The sequence below is a fragment of the Trichosurus vulpecula genome, chromosome 2, assembly GCF_011100635.1.
Source record: "Trichosurus vulpecula isolate mTriVul1 chromosome 2, mTriVul1.pri, whole genome shotgun sequence".
In the NCBI taxonomy this organism is placed as follows: Eukaryota; Metazoa; Chordata; class Mammalia; order Diprotodontia; family Phalangeridae; genus Trichosurus; species Trichosurus vulpecula.
Window position 1 is genome coordinate 242,335,459 of NC_050574.1, and position 18,622 is coordinate 242,354,080.

General features: G+C 35.7%; 1 protein-coding gene across 1 annotated transcript in view; it reads left to right on the forward strand.

Annotated features, from left to right (window-relative positions):
* Positions 1-18,622, forward strand: part of ZNF804A (zinc finger protein 804A) — a 434,023-nt gene that overhangs the window by 411,505 nt on the left and 3,896 nt on the right. Inside the window, exon 3 of the mRNA XM_036745327.1 lies at positions 18,002-18,132. Coding sequence (XP_036601222.1) covers positions 18,002-18,132 — 131 coding nt within the window. The remainder of the gene's footprint in view (positions 1-18,001; positions 18,133-18,622) is intronic.

The window sequence follows — 18,622 nt, forward strand, 5'->3', positions numbered from 1 at the left end:
AAAAACAATTCCATGTAAGTTATACTGTGAAAGAAAACACACACTGTGACCAGGGTCCCTGCTCCTCTGCTTCCACAAGCTTTGCTGTGCTAGCTCTCCTTCTCATACTGGGACTAAGACCCTGTACTTTGACCCAGATCCATGTATAGGCAATCTGACAGAATCCTATTGCTGGTGCCAGCAAAGGGACCCCTGTAAATTTCCCTCTGACCTGTTGTCTGATCCCCTTAACTCATCCATGGGCTGAAAGGTCTGGAAACCACCACTGCTGCTGCTGATTCAGTTGTCCCAAAGTCTGTTCCTGCTTTGCTGAGGCCTGGTCTGCACTGGCACTGCCTGTGCTGCACTGTGCTCCTCTCTCACCCTGGTGCAACAGATGTTTCCTGCTGACCATATAAGTTGTCTAGGGCTGGAAAATTGTTTCACTCCATCTTTTTGTGGATTCAGCTGCTCTAGAATTTGTTTAGAGTCATTATTTAAATGTATTTGGAAGGGTTTGGGGGAAAGCTCAGACGAGCTCCTGCCTTTACTCCACCATCTTGGCTCTACCTTAGAAAGATGTTTTCAAGGACTAAGGATATTATCTTTTTCTTTGTTCCAGGAATTGCCTTGGCCAAAACACACATCTCTAAGTAGTGAGAATTCTGGTGATGAGTCACTGTATCTAACAAGTCTGGATGTCAGAAGATTGATCAAATCTATACCTAGAATCAGAGTTCAAGCTTGCCAGGCATGATAGAATCTTTCAAAACTTGCATTCTGTTGGCATATTCTGAGAATTCAGGATTGCCTCTCTTGCAATGATAAAATGTCAGAACAGAAATTTGTAAAGGATTAAGATTAAAAAAAATACCAATATTTCCTTATCACAATTTTCTGGCTAGTTTTTTGTGGGGTGGGGTGGGGTGGGGAAAGGGAAGTAGGGAGAAGAAGTGAAACAAGCATTTTTCCTCCTTGTTTTTTTTTAGCTTTTCTTGGATAAAATATGTAAATTCTAAAATTAAGGTGCAGTGTCTTTCTTAATAGTAATTATAACATATAGTTTTGCTTAGATCAAAATGGTCTTTGTGAGAGAACTCAGAAGCATTTTCTTTAGGACCTACATCCCTTCAACTATATATAACATTAAATTATGGATAGAAATAAAGCAATTATTTATAATGATTTTACCACAGTTGCCATTTCATGGAAATTAATATAGGGTACAGAAAAAATCAATCAAATGATTTTATTTGCACATACTCACTTAAGTACTTATTAAATTAATTCCAGCTGGGAAGTATCATGTTTTGCACAAATCATGATCAGATGGCATTCCTAAAGCTTGGTTTGTAAAAGATATAAGCAATTATTAGTTATTGAGGATTAAGCAAATTTTGAGTGTACTAATTTCCTTCAATTTATGAAGTCAGAAAATTTTGCAAAATACCAAATTAATGTGTCAAATTCATTTGACCCCTCTCATCTTTGTCTAATTAACACAAATTAAATGTTTTGCTGATCATCCAAAACATGTAGTGCACAGTGTGAAATCTCATGTTTCTGCCAAGTGTAGAAATGTATTTGTAAAGCACAAATAGAAAAACATACTTTCATCTCTGTGGTAGGTAAGGAAATATTATTTTCAAATGAGACCTGATGTAATGTTACATATGCATTTTAATAATATATTTATTTCAGTACTTCAAAGAGTTATTTTGTTGGTGTGAGTAATCTTTCTTTAGCTACAAATAGCAAACCCCTCCATGACTTAGGTGGTCTTCTAGGGTCCCTGAAGCTGAAAAAAAACATAATTTCACCACCAATACCCCAGCACCCCACCCCAAGGCATCCTAGGGATAAGCCTCTCAAGGTGATCCAGATAGACTTTTCACAGCAGATAGTCCCTGTTTGGACTCATGTTTGAAATCTTGCCATCATGATAGAATCTTCTAGAAATTGTTCTCCTATGATACAGCCTTCATGAACTCAAGATCACTTCCAAACCATGATGAGATATTACAGTAAGATTCTAGTAGAGGATTTTTTAAAATGCAAGACTACTACTGTAGGCTCACACTAACAATTGTTACACCACACACTATGCCTGACTTCTTTTAAAGAAAATCCTTCTTGATGCTTTTTTGTTTATAAATTAGAGTGACTTCAAAATATGTCCCCACTTCTTCTCCAATGAACCTGTCTTTTAAAAAAAGTTGGAGGGAGGGGGGAGCTAAGTAAAACCAACCTACATATTTTTTGCAGCTGACAGTATATGTACCAAAAACACTTTTAGTCTCCCACCTGTCCAAAGAAGGATTATGAAAATTATGATGAACGCTATATTGCTGTTGCTACTACTTCTACTACTACTATTACTACTACTACCACTGCTGCTACTACTACCATTATCACCACCACCACCATCACCACCACTACTACCACCAACAGTAAATGTGGCTTCCTTATTTTTTCTAAAGAAAATTTTTCTATGAAAACAAAGAAGTTCAAACTTCATAAACATTTCGTTATTTGCCTCAAGAAATTACTGTTGTTTGAGGTCAAACTTCTCAGCTATAAATAAATGTAACAGAAAGGGTGGGACTTGACCTCTTATTTGATCACTGTACTTATAGGGTTTGGCTGAATGAGCATTTCCTCCTAAGACATGTTTAATATCATATATCCTATGTGCAAGTTGGATCATTATATTGTTTTATCTTTATTTCTCAAATACAGTTGCAGAAAGGATCCTTTCTTCAGCTAGAGTTTAGACAAAAAATGTTTTATATGATCTCTCTGGCTCTAGTGATTTGGATGGGAGAAAGATTAGACTTTCTGTGAGAATGTAGAAAGGAGAATCTAAGATATTACCTCAAAGGCATAACTAAGGCAAGGAAACTGAGTCCTTATAACAGGACACTGGGACTTAGTGTACACTGACAGTGACTGAGCTTCTTTAGTACAGAGAAATAACTGAGCTTAGCCTTTAGCTAGGAAAAATAATTAGATAAAAGAGAAAAATGCCATATTTGAGTTTATTCCTACTCCCATTGTTGCACTACAGGAGAACTCCTCCTAACCGAAGCCTGTCCTGTTGCTCCTCCTTTTTTCTGCTAGTAGCAAACTATTCTAACAGCTACCTGGAGGTGTCTTAACATCTTTTCCCACAGGAATTCATGATACAGACTTTTGATCATAATATCTGAGGCTTCACAGCTAAATTTATATTTAAAAATTGACTCAAAGGCACCTTTTCATGCTGCTTACCCCTGGAATATTTTGTGCTTCTTATACATCGGCCACCAGAATTTCTAGTTCTATCTCCAAGTTTAGAAATGTAAATTTCTGTTCACTCTAAGGAAGTATTTTTAAATAAGCTAACCTATAAGGTAGTGAATTTCTCATTGCTATAAGTGTTCAAGTCATAAATCAACTATTAGATATAGCTTAAGGAGATTCCTGAATTCCATGGAAAGATGACCTCACTAGATGACCACTAAATTCCATCTAATTTTATGATTCCATTTTCTGAAGTGCCACAGCAAACTGAAAATGAACTTAGAAGTATTTTTCATAGAAGGTCTAGATGCAGTGCATAAAGATTAGAAAGAGGGTTTTTTTTGCTTGTTTGACAGTACAACCATTAATATTTTTCAAAGTGAGAATTATATTCTATGACAATTACACAGTGGAATTGAGAGAGCACTGAACTTAGAGACAGGAAGGCCTGAATTGAAATCCTGCTTCAGGCAATTACTAGCTCTGATCCTGGGCAAGTCACTTAATCTTTGTCTGTTTCAGTTTCCACATCTGTAAAATGGGAATGATAATAACATCCACCTCCCAGTGTTGTCCTGAGGATAAAATAAGATAATATGTGTAAAGCCCTTTGCAAACCTTAAGACACTATATAAATGCTAGCGATTATTGTGATTGATGATTATGATAATAACAATGATAATAATAACAATAACAATACTGTTTCATCATGAAATGGAGGTGGTTATGTTATGGAAGGCTATGAGTGTGGAAAATAAACTTGGTTGGGGCCTACAAAACTGAAAATGCTTTGAATATAGGGCAAGCAAGGGACTATATTTCTATTACCTGAGAACTAGCCTAGCTAATTGCAAAGCAGCTGTAGTGCTTTTTTTTAACCATAACAACTCATGAGGACATTCTGTGTCTCAAAGGTCATGAACAAAGAAATTTAGAACTGAAAGACACTTCAAGATGTCAGCTGCTTCACTACTCTCATTTTTCTAATGAAGAACCTGAGGACTAGAAAGGTTAAGTGACTTGTTGAGGATCTGAGACATTGAAAATAGCAGAGATGAGATTTAAAGCCAGGCTTTCTTGCTCCAAATCCATCATTCTTTCCACTGAGCCTTGCTCTGTGTGATCTGTGTCAATGGAGAGAGGCATTTCCCTGACAAAACAACAGATCTTGGCAGTATTGAAAGAAAGGAATTGACTTCATTGAATTTAGAGAATGAACAAGCTTGATAAAAGATATTCTTATGATTAGAAATTTCATTTATAGGATTCAATGTTTCTAAAACTGTCAAATTGGGGTTCAAATTATATATGTGTGTGTATGTGATTGGTAGTGAAAAGAGAATTAAAATCCCTTCAGTATGTCATTCATTACAAAATGTATAAGAGGAAATTACATACTGAAAGTTAATACCATTCACTGGCATATCTTAAACCCTATTTTAAAGAAATATGTTGACTAGTTCTCAAAGAAATAAAAATAAAAAACCTAGCACCAATGATTGTTGTTGTTGTTGTTAACATAATCATCAATAACAACAACAGCTAGCATTTATATAGTGTTTTAATGTTTGAAAAGTGCTTCAATGATTGAGTTTGAGACATATATGCTCTTGCTCCAAAGTACCACAATTGATTCAGGAAATAAAGATGGTGATTGAGATGTAATTCTTTGAGAATACGACCTCAGAATCAGATAAAAGTATACTTTTCTTTCTAGTGGGCCTTTTAAAGATTCCAAAATATAAATCACTATTTAAGATTCAAATAAACTGGGAAACTTCATAGTAGGATGAATTTTTAACTTGCAGAAAGACAGGAAACTAGGATCAGAAATGTTGGATCATTTTGAGGTAGTAACAGATTTCCTGGTAGCAAAAAAACATGTTCAGAGACATTTCTTGTTATCTTTCTAAGTATATCGTTGTCCTAAAATGAACTACCTCTATATTAAAGATGACATTACTTGGAGAGAAAAATCACCAGAGGGTAATATAAAAATAGTTTTCAGTATACATATCCTACTAAAAAATTCCTAAGTAAGGAAACGAGTGAAAATTATTTTAAGTGACTTTTTTTGTAATCAAAATATTAACAACTATGTAAGTTTATATATATATATATATATATATATATATACATATATATATATACGCACACACACACACATATATATATATACACATATATATACATATATGTGATAACTAGTTATGGGTAGAAGCTTTTTATAATTATTAATTCACATTCAAAGACTGATTCTTCCTTTCACTTGTGATAGTATGATAATTGCCTACTACGCTAGGTGAATGAAATTCTAAGGACTATGTGGACATTAGGCCACACTAATTTAGAAGCATAAATGATGATCCTGGCACCTGAAAAAAAAACACAACTCTACTCTCAAAAAAAAAATATTCCTTAATTGTTGTCAAGTTAGGGGATGGCAGTTTGAATGAATGAATGAATGAAAAATGACCTATTAAGTGCTTCCTAATTCCCAGACACTATATGCTATGAATCATTAAGTATTTATTGAGTACCTACTCAGTGCTAGGCCCTGAGATCCAAGTACAAAATATGAAATATATGAAATGGTTCCTACTTTTAAGGAGCTTATGTTTTAGTGGGGAAGACAAAAGTACATCTAAAAATGTATGTAGTTTAAATACAAAGTCTGTGCCTAAACATGTGAATATGTACATATATAAATTTCATTCACATACACATACACAAATATATATATATACACATATATACATACATATATATGTGTGTATATATTCATATATACATACATACGTATATACACACACACACATATATATGTGTATGTGTGTGTGTATATATATATATATATATATATATATATATATATATATATATATCACAAAAATAGTTCTATATAAGGTGGCCTGGGAGGAAGGGCACTAGCAGTGCAAAGCAATAAAGAAAGCCTTTATGCAAAAGATGATACCTCATGAATATCTTAAAGGAAGAAAGGGCCTCTGAGGCACAGGTAAGGAAAGAGTTATTGCAGGCATGTGTTGTAGTCAGTGCAAAACAATGAAGACAGGAGATGGAATGGTGGGAGTGAGGAACAAAGAGAAGGGCCATTTGGTTTGTTTTGGGTTTTTGGGGGTTTTTATTATTTATTTAATACTTCAGTTTTCAGCATTGATTTCCACAAGAGTTTGAATTAAAAATTTTCTTCCCATTTCTACCCTCCCCACACACTCCAAGATGACATATATTCAGATTGCCCCATTCCCCCATCAGCCCTCCCTTCTGTCACTCCACTCTCCCTCCATCCCCTTTTCCTTTACTTTCTTGTAGGGAAAGATAGATTTCTATGCCCATGGCCTGTATATCTTATTTCCCAGTTGTGTGCAAAAACAACTTTTTTTTTGAACATCTGCTTTTAAAACTTTGAGTTCCAAGTTCTCTCTCCTCTTCCCTCCCCATCCACCCTCCCTAAGAAGGCAAGCAATTGAACATAGGTCACATGTGTATCATTATGTAAAACCCTTCCGCAATACTCATGTTGTAAAAGACTAACTATATTTTGCTCCCTCCTATTCTGTCCCCATTTGTTCAGTTTTCTTCCTTGACCCTGTCCCTTTTCGAAAGTGTTTGCTTTTGATTACCTCCTCCCCCTATCTTACCTCCCTTCTATCATCCACCTTTTTTTATCCCCTTCCTCCTTCTTTCCTGTGGGATGGGATACCCAACTGAATGTGTATGTTATTCCCTCCACAAGTCAAATCCGATGAGAGCAAGATTCACTCATTCCCCCTCACCTGCCCCCTCCTCCCTTCCTACAGAGTTGTTTTTAAATTATCTCTCCTGGATCTATTCTCCAGGTTAGTGGTTTTTCCAATGAGATAGTTCACATTGTCTTCCATTTTTTCATTCCTTTGGTTCTGTTTTATAATACCTTGATTTCTCATGAAGTCACTAGCTTCCACTTGCTCCAATCTAATTTCTAAGGTAGTATTTTCTTCAGTGGTCTTTTGGACCTCCTTTTCCATTTGGCTAATTCTGCCTTTCAAGGCATTCTTCTCCTCATTGGGTTTTTGGAGCTCTTTTGCTATTTGAGTTAGTCTATTTTTAAGGTGTTAATTTCTTCAGTATTTTTTGAGTCTCCTTTAGCAAGTCATTGACTTGTTTTTCATGGTTTTGTTGCATCATTCCCATTTCTCTTCTCAATTTTTCCTCTACTTCTCTAACTTGCTTTTCCATATCCTTTTTGAGCTCTTCCATGGCCTGAGACCACTTCGTGTTTTTCTTGGAGGCTTTTGATGTAGGCTCTTTGACTTTGTTGATTTCTTCTGGCTGTATGTTTTGGTCTTCTTTGTCACCAAAGAAAGATTCCAAAGTCTGAGTCTGAATCTGAGTCCATTTTCATTGCCTGGCCATGTTCCCAGCCAGCTACTTGATCCTTGAGTATTTCGTTGGGGTATAACTGCTTGTAGCGTAGAGAGAGAGAGTACTTTGTTCCAAGCTTGAGGGGCTGTGCTTTTGGAGCTATTTCTGCACAGCAAACTCTGCCACACCAGTGCTTCTCCTCCCACAAGAACCACCAACCTGGACCAGGACTCAGATCTAAGCAGGCTCTGCACTCCTGCTCAGATCCACCACTTAATTCCTCCCACCAGGTGGGCCTGGGGTTGGAAGCAACTGAAGCTGTAGTTCTGTAGCTTCACCTTTTATGCTGCCCCTGGGGCAGTGACTGACCATGATCTCCTTTCACTCTGTCCCTGAAGTTTTTCCCACTAACCTTCTCTGTTGTCTTTGTTTGTGGGTTGAGACGTCTGGTAACTTCCACAGCTCACTGATTCAGGGCACTTCACCTGTTCTGCCCGAGGACTCAGTCTGGTTGATCCTGGCACAGCCCACACTGGGCTCTGCTCTGCTCCACACCCTGCTCCATGCGATATACCCTTTTTAGTGAACATCCAGGCTGTTCTGGGCTGGAGCCCTGCTTCCCTTTGCTATTTCCTGGGTTCTGCAACTCTACAATTTGTTCAGAGCCATTTTCTATAGGTGTTTGGAGGGACCTGGGGGGGGGGGGAGCTTGAGCAAGTCCCTGCTTTCCAGCCGCCATCTTGGCTCTGCCCCTGAGAAGGCCAATTTGGATAGAAGGGAAGTACGATAAAATGAATGTTGGAAGGGAGGTACATGAAAGGTTGAACAGACATTTAAAAAATAAACAGAGGAATTTTCCAACTTATTTTTGTTTCACAGATAAGCCACGAGATCAAATCAGCTTTAAAAAAAGTACTTTGTCAGTGCTATATAAAGTAGTCTTGAATGGGGAGAAATTTGAGGTAGAGAGACCAGTTAGGAGACTGTTATAGTAATCTAGGTGAGAGATTATGGGAGTCTGAACTAATGTTATAGCTGTGTGAATGGAGAGGACTCAGAGGCAAAGCAATGTTGTAAAGGTAGAAATATAAAGATTTGGCACCTGACTGGATACGTGAATAAGGGTTGGTAAGGAGTTGAAAGTAATGTAAAGATTTTGAACTTGAGACACTGAAAGGATGGCAAGGGTTTCCTTAAATAGAAATAAAGAAGTTTGGGGAAGGGGAAGGATTGGTTTTGTTTTAGATATGCTGAGTTTTAAGATCTCCCTGGGACATTTACCTTGAAATATTCATTTGGCATTTGGTGATGAGGGACTAAGTTCAGGTGAGAGATTAGGACTGGGTATGTAGATCTGGAAGTCATTTTATCAGAGATCCTAGTTAAACTTATGGGCACTGATAAAGATTGCCAACAAAGAGGGCACAGACTAGAGAGAAAAGGAGACCAGGACAGAGCCTTGAGGAATACCAACATTTAGAGGGTATCTTATGGATAATGAGCCCAGCAAAAGAGACTAATAGTTGAAAGTAGTATCACAGAAACTCAGAGGTAACAATATCAAAGATGAGAGAGTAGTCAATTGTCATACTCAACAGAAAGGATAAGAAGGATTGAGATGGAAGGACCATCAAATCTGCCAGCTAAGAGATCTTTGGTATCTTTGAGAAAAACAGTTTGAGTGATGAGGTCAAAAACAAGACTGCCAAACACTGAATGAATCAAAAGGAGGAAGTAGAGGGAGCAAGTATACCCTGCCTTTTTAAGGAGTTTGGGGGAAAAAGAACAGGGCAAAGTGAGGCCTACTAAAAGTTTCTGTTGTTGTTTTAGGATAGAAAAGACCTGTGCATGCTTAAAGGCAGTGGAGAAGTAGCAATTTGAAAATAAGTTGACAATTAATTATGAAAAAAATGAGAGTCTCCCAATTTGAATAAGGTAAAGGAACACCTATTGAGTAGTGATGTTGAGAGAATAGAGATTTAGTATGGGATGGGGGTGGGGGCATCAGGATGCAAATTAATCCACAGGGCAGATTATTGACATACCTTTTCAAGAAGGAATGGTAGAATTTAATCCCCTGCCCAGAACAAGTGATAGAAAGGGGGTAAGGAAACACATATCAGCTGGACAAATGGAAAGTTAAATGAATGGATAAATGGATGGCATGTGAAACATTTGGTTCACAGTCTTGCCAGAAATTTTGTGTGAAATGAGTTTGTATTCACCATTCAAGACAGACTAGCATTAGGGTAGATAGCTCAGTAGATAGAGCACTGGGCATGGAGTCAGGAAGACTCATTTTCATGAGTTTGAATCTGACCCCAGTCACTTACTAATGGTGTGACCCTGTCACTTAATCCTGTTGGTCTCAATTTCCTCATCTGTAAAATGAACTAGAGAAAGAAATGGTAAACCGCTCCAGTATCTTTGCCAAGAAAACTCCAAAATAGGATCATGAAGAATTGGACATGACCGAAATGATTGAGGAGCTCCAAAGCAGAATGAATTAACCCCCCCCACCATGAGCTGCGGGCATGGTGTCTGAGGGTCTGCTACAGGGTGTCCCATTGATGGGGAAAACAAGTTCAGCAGTAGGGCACATGAAATGATTGCCTGGAGGCAAGGACTAAATGGGATGTGAATCAAGGAGAAAAGATTGCTAGATTTGGAGTCATAAACCCTGGCTTCAGATTTAGCTTCTGTAGTTACTACCTGGTAGTAACATAAAGTTAATTAAACATTCTTGGCCTCAGTTTCCTTAGGGGATTAGATTAGATTATCTCCTTCATCCTTTCTAATTCTAAATCCATGATCTTATGACAGAATTTCACTGTCTTCCTCACTTCTTACATGTGTGTAGTATAAAATCACTTATTTATTTTCTCCTTATTTTTTATATTTTCTGTTTATTACCTCTGAGAGAGGAATATTAAAGTCTCCTGCTATTACTCTGTTACTCTTTTCCCATTCACTAGCTTTTTCTGTCAAGAAATAACCATTATATCATTTGCTGCATTAACATTTAATGCTATTATTTTTCTCCTTTTCTATAATGGCCTCAGGTATAATGTAATTTCCTTCTTTTCTTCATTGGCTATCTCAATTTTTGTTATTACCTTATCTGATATTCTGTTTATAATTTATTTTTTTAATATTCTCTTGATACACATTATATTTATTTCTATAAAAAGACTATACATGCTAGATTTTGTTCTATAGGCAATATTCATTTCATTTTCATTGCATAAATGTCCATGCTTTAAATATTCTTTATGTGTAAAGGGGAAAATTGGGTTTTATTTCTTAGCTAGTCTATTTCTTCTATTTATTTTTCTTTGTATTAGAGAATATAATCCATTCATATGTAGGGTTATAGTTGTGAATTTTGTGTTTTCCTCGTATATGACAATATGAAATTTTTTTCCCCTAAACATTTGTATTTATATTTTTAGAACTATGAGTCTTGAATGTCTAATTAGTCTAAAAAGGGTGTGTGTGTGTGTGTGTGTGTGTGTGTGTGTGTGTATGTACAGAATTGTCCTTGGAGAAGGACCTACCAGTCCTATCTCTGATAAATTCTGGCAGTATGATTGATTTCTCAAGGCACTCTCAAAGACTATGACTTGAAGAATAGGTCATTGTCTATGTTGGTAAAGAGAATTTCTTCACCATCCCTATAGCACTGAAATTAAAGATCCAGACCAAAGGAGGAAGAAAAAAGAGAAGGAGAAAGAAAAGAACAGATAGGAGAAGGAAGGAAATGGGAGAGGAGTTTGAGAAGGAAAAGAAGAAACATGATAATAGCAGGAAACTTTAATGTCCCAACATAGAGAGAAACAAGTAGGAAAATACAGAGATGGACAAATTGTTGCATGAACTAGATTTGACTGGACTGTGACAATTTAAAAATGAGTACTTGGATTTAAGACATGGGCTCTTTTTATAAAAATTGATAATATGTTATTTCCCAAAGGAATTCTAAACAAAGATACAAAGGTAGATATAATAATCCATCTCCTATAGATCATAACATAATACATTCATTAATAGAGGAAATATCAGCCAAGGGCATAGATCTAAATGAAATGTAAGTAATGGCATATAGAATAATGAACAGATAAAAAGGGAAATCATAGAAACTATGAATATCTAATTTAAAGATAATTATCACTATGAAAAAAATATGGCAAACTTTGTAATACAACTGAAGTAGTGCTGAGTAGAAATTATTGAAAATAAAGAAACAAGGAATCAAATTAACTGAATGGTACTAAAAAGACTAGAAAATAAACAAATTAGTAATCATAAAAGAAACACAACGGCACATTAAAACATAAAGATTGAGATAGAAATAAACTAAAAATTGGAAAGTCTTTATAGACAGACAAAATTGACAAGCCATTAAGAAAATCATATTGTCAAAATAAAAAATGAACAGGATGAATCTATAACAAAGAAGACAGCAAGCAATTTGTCAGAAACTCCTATATATAACTTTATGACAGAAAAGTGAGAATTTAAAGGATATTGATTAATTTCTTCCAGAATCCAAAATACCCACTGTAATAAGAGAAATCCTTGATCCACTTTTAATTAACTGTGTGAAATTGGTCAAGTAACCCCTCAGCATTTTTCTGTGATGATCCTATGGGGTTATAAATAATTCAGTCCCAGAAAGTGAAATTGATTGAGTCATTAATGGAGCTGATGGATTTACTGGTAAATTTTATTAAATATTTAAAAAGGATTACTACCTTTGAAAACAAAAAAAGTCTCATAAATAGAGAAAGATGGTTTTAAGGAATTCATTTTTATAATGCAAATAGAATTATAATACTCAAACAAAGGAGAAGTTAATTTCCCCTCTGCATGCTATTATGTAGTTATAGGCAATAAGATGAGAAGAAAATCAAATGTATACATATTGGCAAAGAGGAGATAAAATTATCTCCATTTATAGATAGTAAGATGGTATACTTAGAAAACATCTGGAATCATGAAAGGAACCAATTGAGGCTTTTTGATCTTTAATGATGTTATATGATGCAAAATAAATCTACAAAAGTTGTAATCATTTTTATGCAAGAGGTGTTAAGTATTAAAAATAACAAAAATAAGAAATAAGGGAAAGTCCATAAAATAACTAGAAAATTCATTAAATTTCTGGGAATGAATATACCAATGAACAAAAGGTTTACATAAATATATCTATAAACATTTTCCTGGAATAAAGGGAAAAATAATTTGAAATATTTACTGTTCATTCCAATGAACATTGACCAAGCCAATGTACTAAAAGTGATAATAATACCTAGTGTGATATATAGACTTCATGCTTTGTCAATCAATATATCACTGGGATAGTTTTTCAAAATTAGAGAAAACAGTGTCTCAGAAACTCATAGAAAAGAGTATCCAGAGGGATAAGCACCATCAAATGCTACAGAGAGGTCAAGAGGAATAATAAGCCATATCTCCATTCTCATGTCAGAGTTAGGAGAAATAGTAGGGACTGAATGTTGCACATATTATTAGACAAAGTCATCATATGATGTCTTTACTTAATTTTTTCCCTTGGTCACAAAGATTCAGTCAAGGGAGACAAGATGAGAAATGACTATTATGTAAAGACAAAAGGCATTTCAGAAAATATTTTTTTCATGGTAAAAATATCAGAAGAAAGCTCATGGTTCAAAAACAATTGTTCATTTTTTCCCCACAAGTTTTCTCTCAGGGATCCTTGTAAACTTAGTGATGGAATCTAAGTTTCTTGACCTTGTGGAAAATTTCTTTCGATGATATCAAACTATTTCTCTTACATCCCTCAAAAAAACCTTACATCCCACAATGAAAAAAGGCTATAGGAACAATCCATGTAATAGGGGGACCCAGGAGAGACCAAGAGCATCCTTATAGTAATGATTTGCTTTTATTTATTTGCAAGAGAGGAAAGGAACCAGTGGTGTGACCTGGATAGCTTTGAAAGAAGTGAGAGTTGGCAGACAAGAAACAACTATATCTTCATATACAAAAAATTTTAAAAAAAAATCCAAAGGTCAAGACTCTTTAATGAAGCCCAAACCACATTTGTCCAATACTAATGAGAATGCTAATCTCCAAAGATTTTTGCTCTTACTTATAAATAGCTTTATCTTTTTAATTGGTAGAGATAATTTGCTTCCTACTAATTCCTATGAGCAGTGGCAGACATTCACAGTACAAGGAGAAAAACTTATTAGAGTAATATGTGTGTTTACAAATTAATTTTCATGAAATACTTCCCCATAATAATCAATTTCAGAATCAATTTGAAGTTTTGAGTGTTACACATATCAGATTACTAAAAGAAAAACATGATATTTCTAAATATGGCCAAAAAATAAATCTGAACTATGCAGAAATAAAGTACTAGAATGTTGTTTTATCTGATGATCCAAATGATTCTTTGCTTAATGCAATATCGTTCAGCTGTTTAAATAGTTGAATATTCAGTGATTGGTCTATTACTGAAAGTTAATGGTGTTTGCTCATTAGTAATCTGTGTGATTGCTCAACATTCAGCCTGAATCAACCCCAAGCCCTGATTTTGTGTAGAACATATATTGAAATTGTAACTTCCGTACCTTTTTTTCTTCTTTGAGGCAGCTAGGTACAGTATAGTGTAGAGAGTGCTAAACATGAAATCAGGAATACTTTAGTTTGAATCCTAGGCAAGCAGCCAAACCCCCCCAGCCTCAGTTTCCTCATCTGTTAAAATGGAAATAATAATAGCAACTACTCCATGAGGTTAAGGGGATCAACTCAGAAAAATGCCTCAGCAAATATTAAAATACAGTGTATTTTAGGCTTCATGCCTAATTTTCTTTGGAAAAGAACTGATTTATTTTATGCTATATGAAAGATATATAGACAAAGCACTTATTAATTGCTTACTGTGTGCTAGTGCAAAGTGATAATAATATAAATAGAAAGAAGAAAAAGTTACTGCCTTCAGGGAGCTTACACTTTAGTGGGAAAGCATGGTACATATGGGGGAAATGTGGATAGTATTTTCTATCATGAGTACTTTGTAATCGTCTTGAATCATTATATTGCTAAGGAGAGCTAAGTCACTCATAGTTGATAATCACACGGTGTTGCTGTTACTATATAGAATGTTCTGATTCTGCTCATTTCACTTTGCATCAGTTCATATAAAAATCTTTCCAGGTTTTGCTAAAATCCACATCATTCAACTCATCATTTCTTATGCAAAGTAATATTCAATTACATTCATATACTACAGCTTGTTTAGCCATTCCCTAATTGAGACATCCCCCCAATTTCCATTTTTGTCACCATAAAAAAGTGAGCAATGATATTATTGATTGATTACTGTGACTAGAGTAAGAAATGGAAAGGAGAAGGCAATGATAATGTGCAGATGGAAGGCAGATCAGTTGACAAGATAGCCTGGGTAGATGACTGGATGTGATATGAAAATAAAGCACGGTCTGGGGTCTTGGTTTAGCAAGATGTAGAGGGTTAGATTTAATTTATTCAATTACCAATAATTCATTGGTAATTACCAATTACCAATCACATCTTTCACTGTCCATAGCAAACTTATACTTGGAAAAACTATTCACTCATGCATTTATAAATAACTTTTTTTTTCCCGGTGGAAATCCATCCGGGCAGCCTAAAAGCAATTGACCAGTCAATAAGCATTTACTAAGTATCTATTATGTGCTAGGCACTATGCTAAGAGTTAGGAATACAAAAAGAGATAAAAGATAGTCCCTGCCTTCAAGGAACTCGCAATCTATTGGGGAAGTCAACATGCAAATAAATACATGCAAAGTGAGCTATATACAAGAAAAGATGGGAAATAATTAAAAGAGGGAAGACACTGAAATTAAGGCTTCCTGTAGATGGTGGAATATTAGTTGGAACTTAAAAGAAGTCAGGGAAGACAATAGCTAGAATTGAGGAAGAAGAATGTTCCAGCATGAGGGACAGCCAGAAAAAATGCCTGAATGCCTGGAGCTAAGAGATGGGGTGTCTTGTTGGTGGAACATATAGTATGCCAGACTGCAGGTTGAACATCAGGCATTTAGTGATCTTGCCAAAAGGAAGATTAAGTTTGGATTGTGAATATATAATGTCTAATCTAGACTTCCTTTTCAGAAATTAGTAGATAGGGAGAATTATGAGAACCCTCTCAAAAGTTCAGCTAATTAACCTCAGAGAATTCTAAACAAAACACCTTCTTGAAACAAAACTCTCAGAAAGTCCATGGGGACCACAAGGTGTATCCAACTAGGCCAGAGTATCCCCAGTGTTAATAGATGGCTTTCAGAAATAGACAATGTCACCTATGTATCTAAGACAAGTATAGTACAGTCCCTGGTGGCATGGGATGATTTAAAGGTATAAGAAATAAGACTCATTGCTTTTAGACATCTTCATCTTTAAAAAAATTGTATTAGTATAGTGAAGAAAGGATCATAGATAGACATCTAGTGTTATAGCAAGGTAGAGACTAGGTACTTGAGGAAGCATTTATGCTAAGTGATATGTTAAATAAGTCAATATTCATCTGGGAAAGATTATGTAGATAGCGCATGAGTTGAAAAGATTCAATAGTAGTATGGGACAGAGGGAGACAGGCAGACAAACACATTGACTGAGACAGAGAGGCAGACAGAGACAGCCAGATAATTCTAGTATCCCCACCATGTGGTTATATATATCAACATGGATGATGAAAAGTGTGTTCAGTAGATTTAGTCTTGTACCACTTATATAACTTAGATATCTTTAAAATTTTATTTAGATTGGGTTTCTCTATCTTACCTAGGCTGGAAGTACAGTGGCCACTCACTGGCCTGATCCCAGTGCTGTTCAGTCTATATCTTTAACTTGTTCTGTTTTTCTGAGCTGGTCTGGTTCACCCCTCTTTGGGAAGCCTGGTGGCCCTCTACTCCATATGGAGGCTTACCATACTGGCACTAGAATTATTGTGCATGCCTGATAATTGCCTTTAGCTGTTCTGTAACTCAGAATCCCAAAAATCAATAGGTTCACCAGCCTCAGCCTTCCTCAGTTTTAAGAATTATATCTATTTGCTCTCTCTCCTAGACTTGATATTTCCTGAACTCTTCGAAGTCTGTTTCTGGAACTGAGTACTCAAGCTGATATTAGGAACCTAGAATGTAGGGAATACTCCTTCTGACTAGATAGAATTTTTGGACTAAAATCTACTAGATTATTGATACCATTAGTTTCTGGTATATTGGGAAGGATATCTGTATGAAAAATGCACAAAAGATTTTGTTTAGAACATCTAATCTCTAGAGTTGGTTCTACCTACCCAAACCTGGGTAGCTAAGGGGGAGTGCTGGGTCTGGAATCAGGAAGATTTATCTTCCTGAGTTTAAATCTGGCCTCAGGTACTAGCTGTGTGACCTTGGGAAAGTTATTTAACCCTGTTTGTCTCAGTTTCCTCATCTGTAAAATGAGCTGGAAAAGGATGGGGCCATGAAAAATTGACCCCTGAAAATTACTGAACAATAACACAACCCAATCCTGGTCACCAAGACCCAGGGAGTCCTTCAAGGAGAGATAGTCTTAATATCACCTGTTATTCTTCAGTTCTGCGTAGGTTAATTATTTTCAAAATGCAAAGGACTAATGGGAGTCCTTAAGCAAAGAGAGAGCTTTCTACTACTTGTCCATTACATGGAATCTAGTCTGGTTCCTTTGATTTCCGACATATTTCCTAGTTCCTCACTATTCCACCTTAATTAGTTGATGCTCTTGCTTCAATCTTTTCTCCTTTAGGTTTTGTATGGACTAACTCTTGGTAGTTCACCATGGATTGGATAAGAAATATATCAGCACTACTTTCTGCTTCTAAGCCACGTCCCCCTATTTCACCAATTTGGATGCATTCCCTAGCCAGATTATGACTCACACCTCTGTTGCCTCCCATCACTCACCTTAGACACTTCACTCAATCATTCTCTATGCCTACATTCTCTTGAACTCTACAATGTTTATTCTTGTGGAATCACACAATACAACTGACCTCTCATCTATTCAAACTCTTAAAAGTTACCCTACCACAATACCAGATCACCATCCAGCCTCCTTTCTGGACCATGAGGGAGGGGAATTGAACTCTGGAGCCCATTTAAATCAGCCGAGACCATATACACATTTGTGGAGCACAAATTGTCAGGAATGCCTTATCATGGTTTTATAGCATTATTAGACATCAAAATATAAATGTTAAAAGTTTGGAAAATGTAATTTAAAAAATTAATCACGATTTCCATGGTGCCACAAACTATTAATTCCTTTTTCCTTTCCGCATTTCTTTTCCTAACAGAGGCTCAAAGATTTAAAACAAAGAGAATTTGCAAGAAATGTAGCATCTAAATCCAGGAAAGATGAAAGAAAACAGGAAAAGGCTCTTCAACGACTACACAAGCTGGCAGAGCTACGGAAAAAAGCCACGTGGTGAGAATGGAATAAAATGTTAAACTTTTTTTTAATATTACAAAAGAAAATTGGAGGTGGAAATGAAGGGCATATTTCTATTTATATCCACTCCCAGAATAAGGCACATACATTTTCATGGCTTTCTGTGGGCTGTAAGCAGTAATTTGAATTGGAATTTTATGCAGAAACCTGTTTAAATGCACATTTCAGAAGAGGCTAAAATGACACATATTTTTAGTTTATTAAAAAAAACCTGTATGTTCTATTTCTATTTAAACTATAGTGTTTGAAAGCATTGGTTGACTGGATCTCTTAGTGGAAACTTGAAGATACTTGATTGAAGATATTACTTCATCATCCCTTGACCTTTGCTTTTAAATTGCTCACTAGTGATTTGTTCCAAGAATGTATTTTCAGAATGAAAAAAAATTGCAAATGTATTTGAGAATATCTTCACACAAAAAAAGTATCCTTGTTTAACCAATGAGACTGAAATCACTTTCTACAA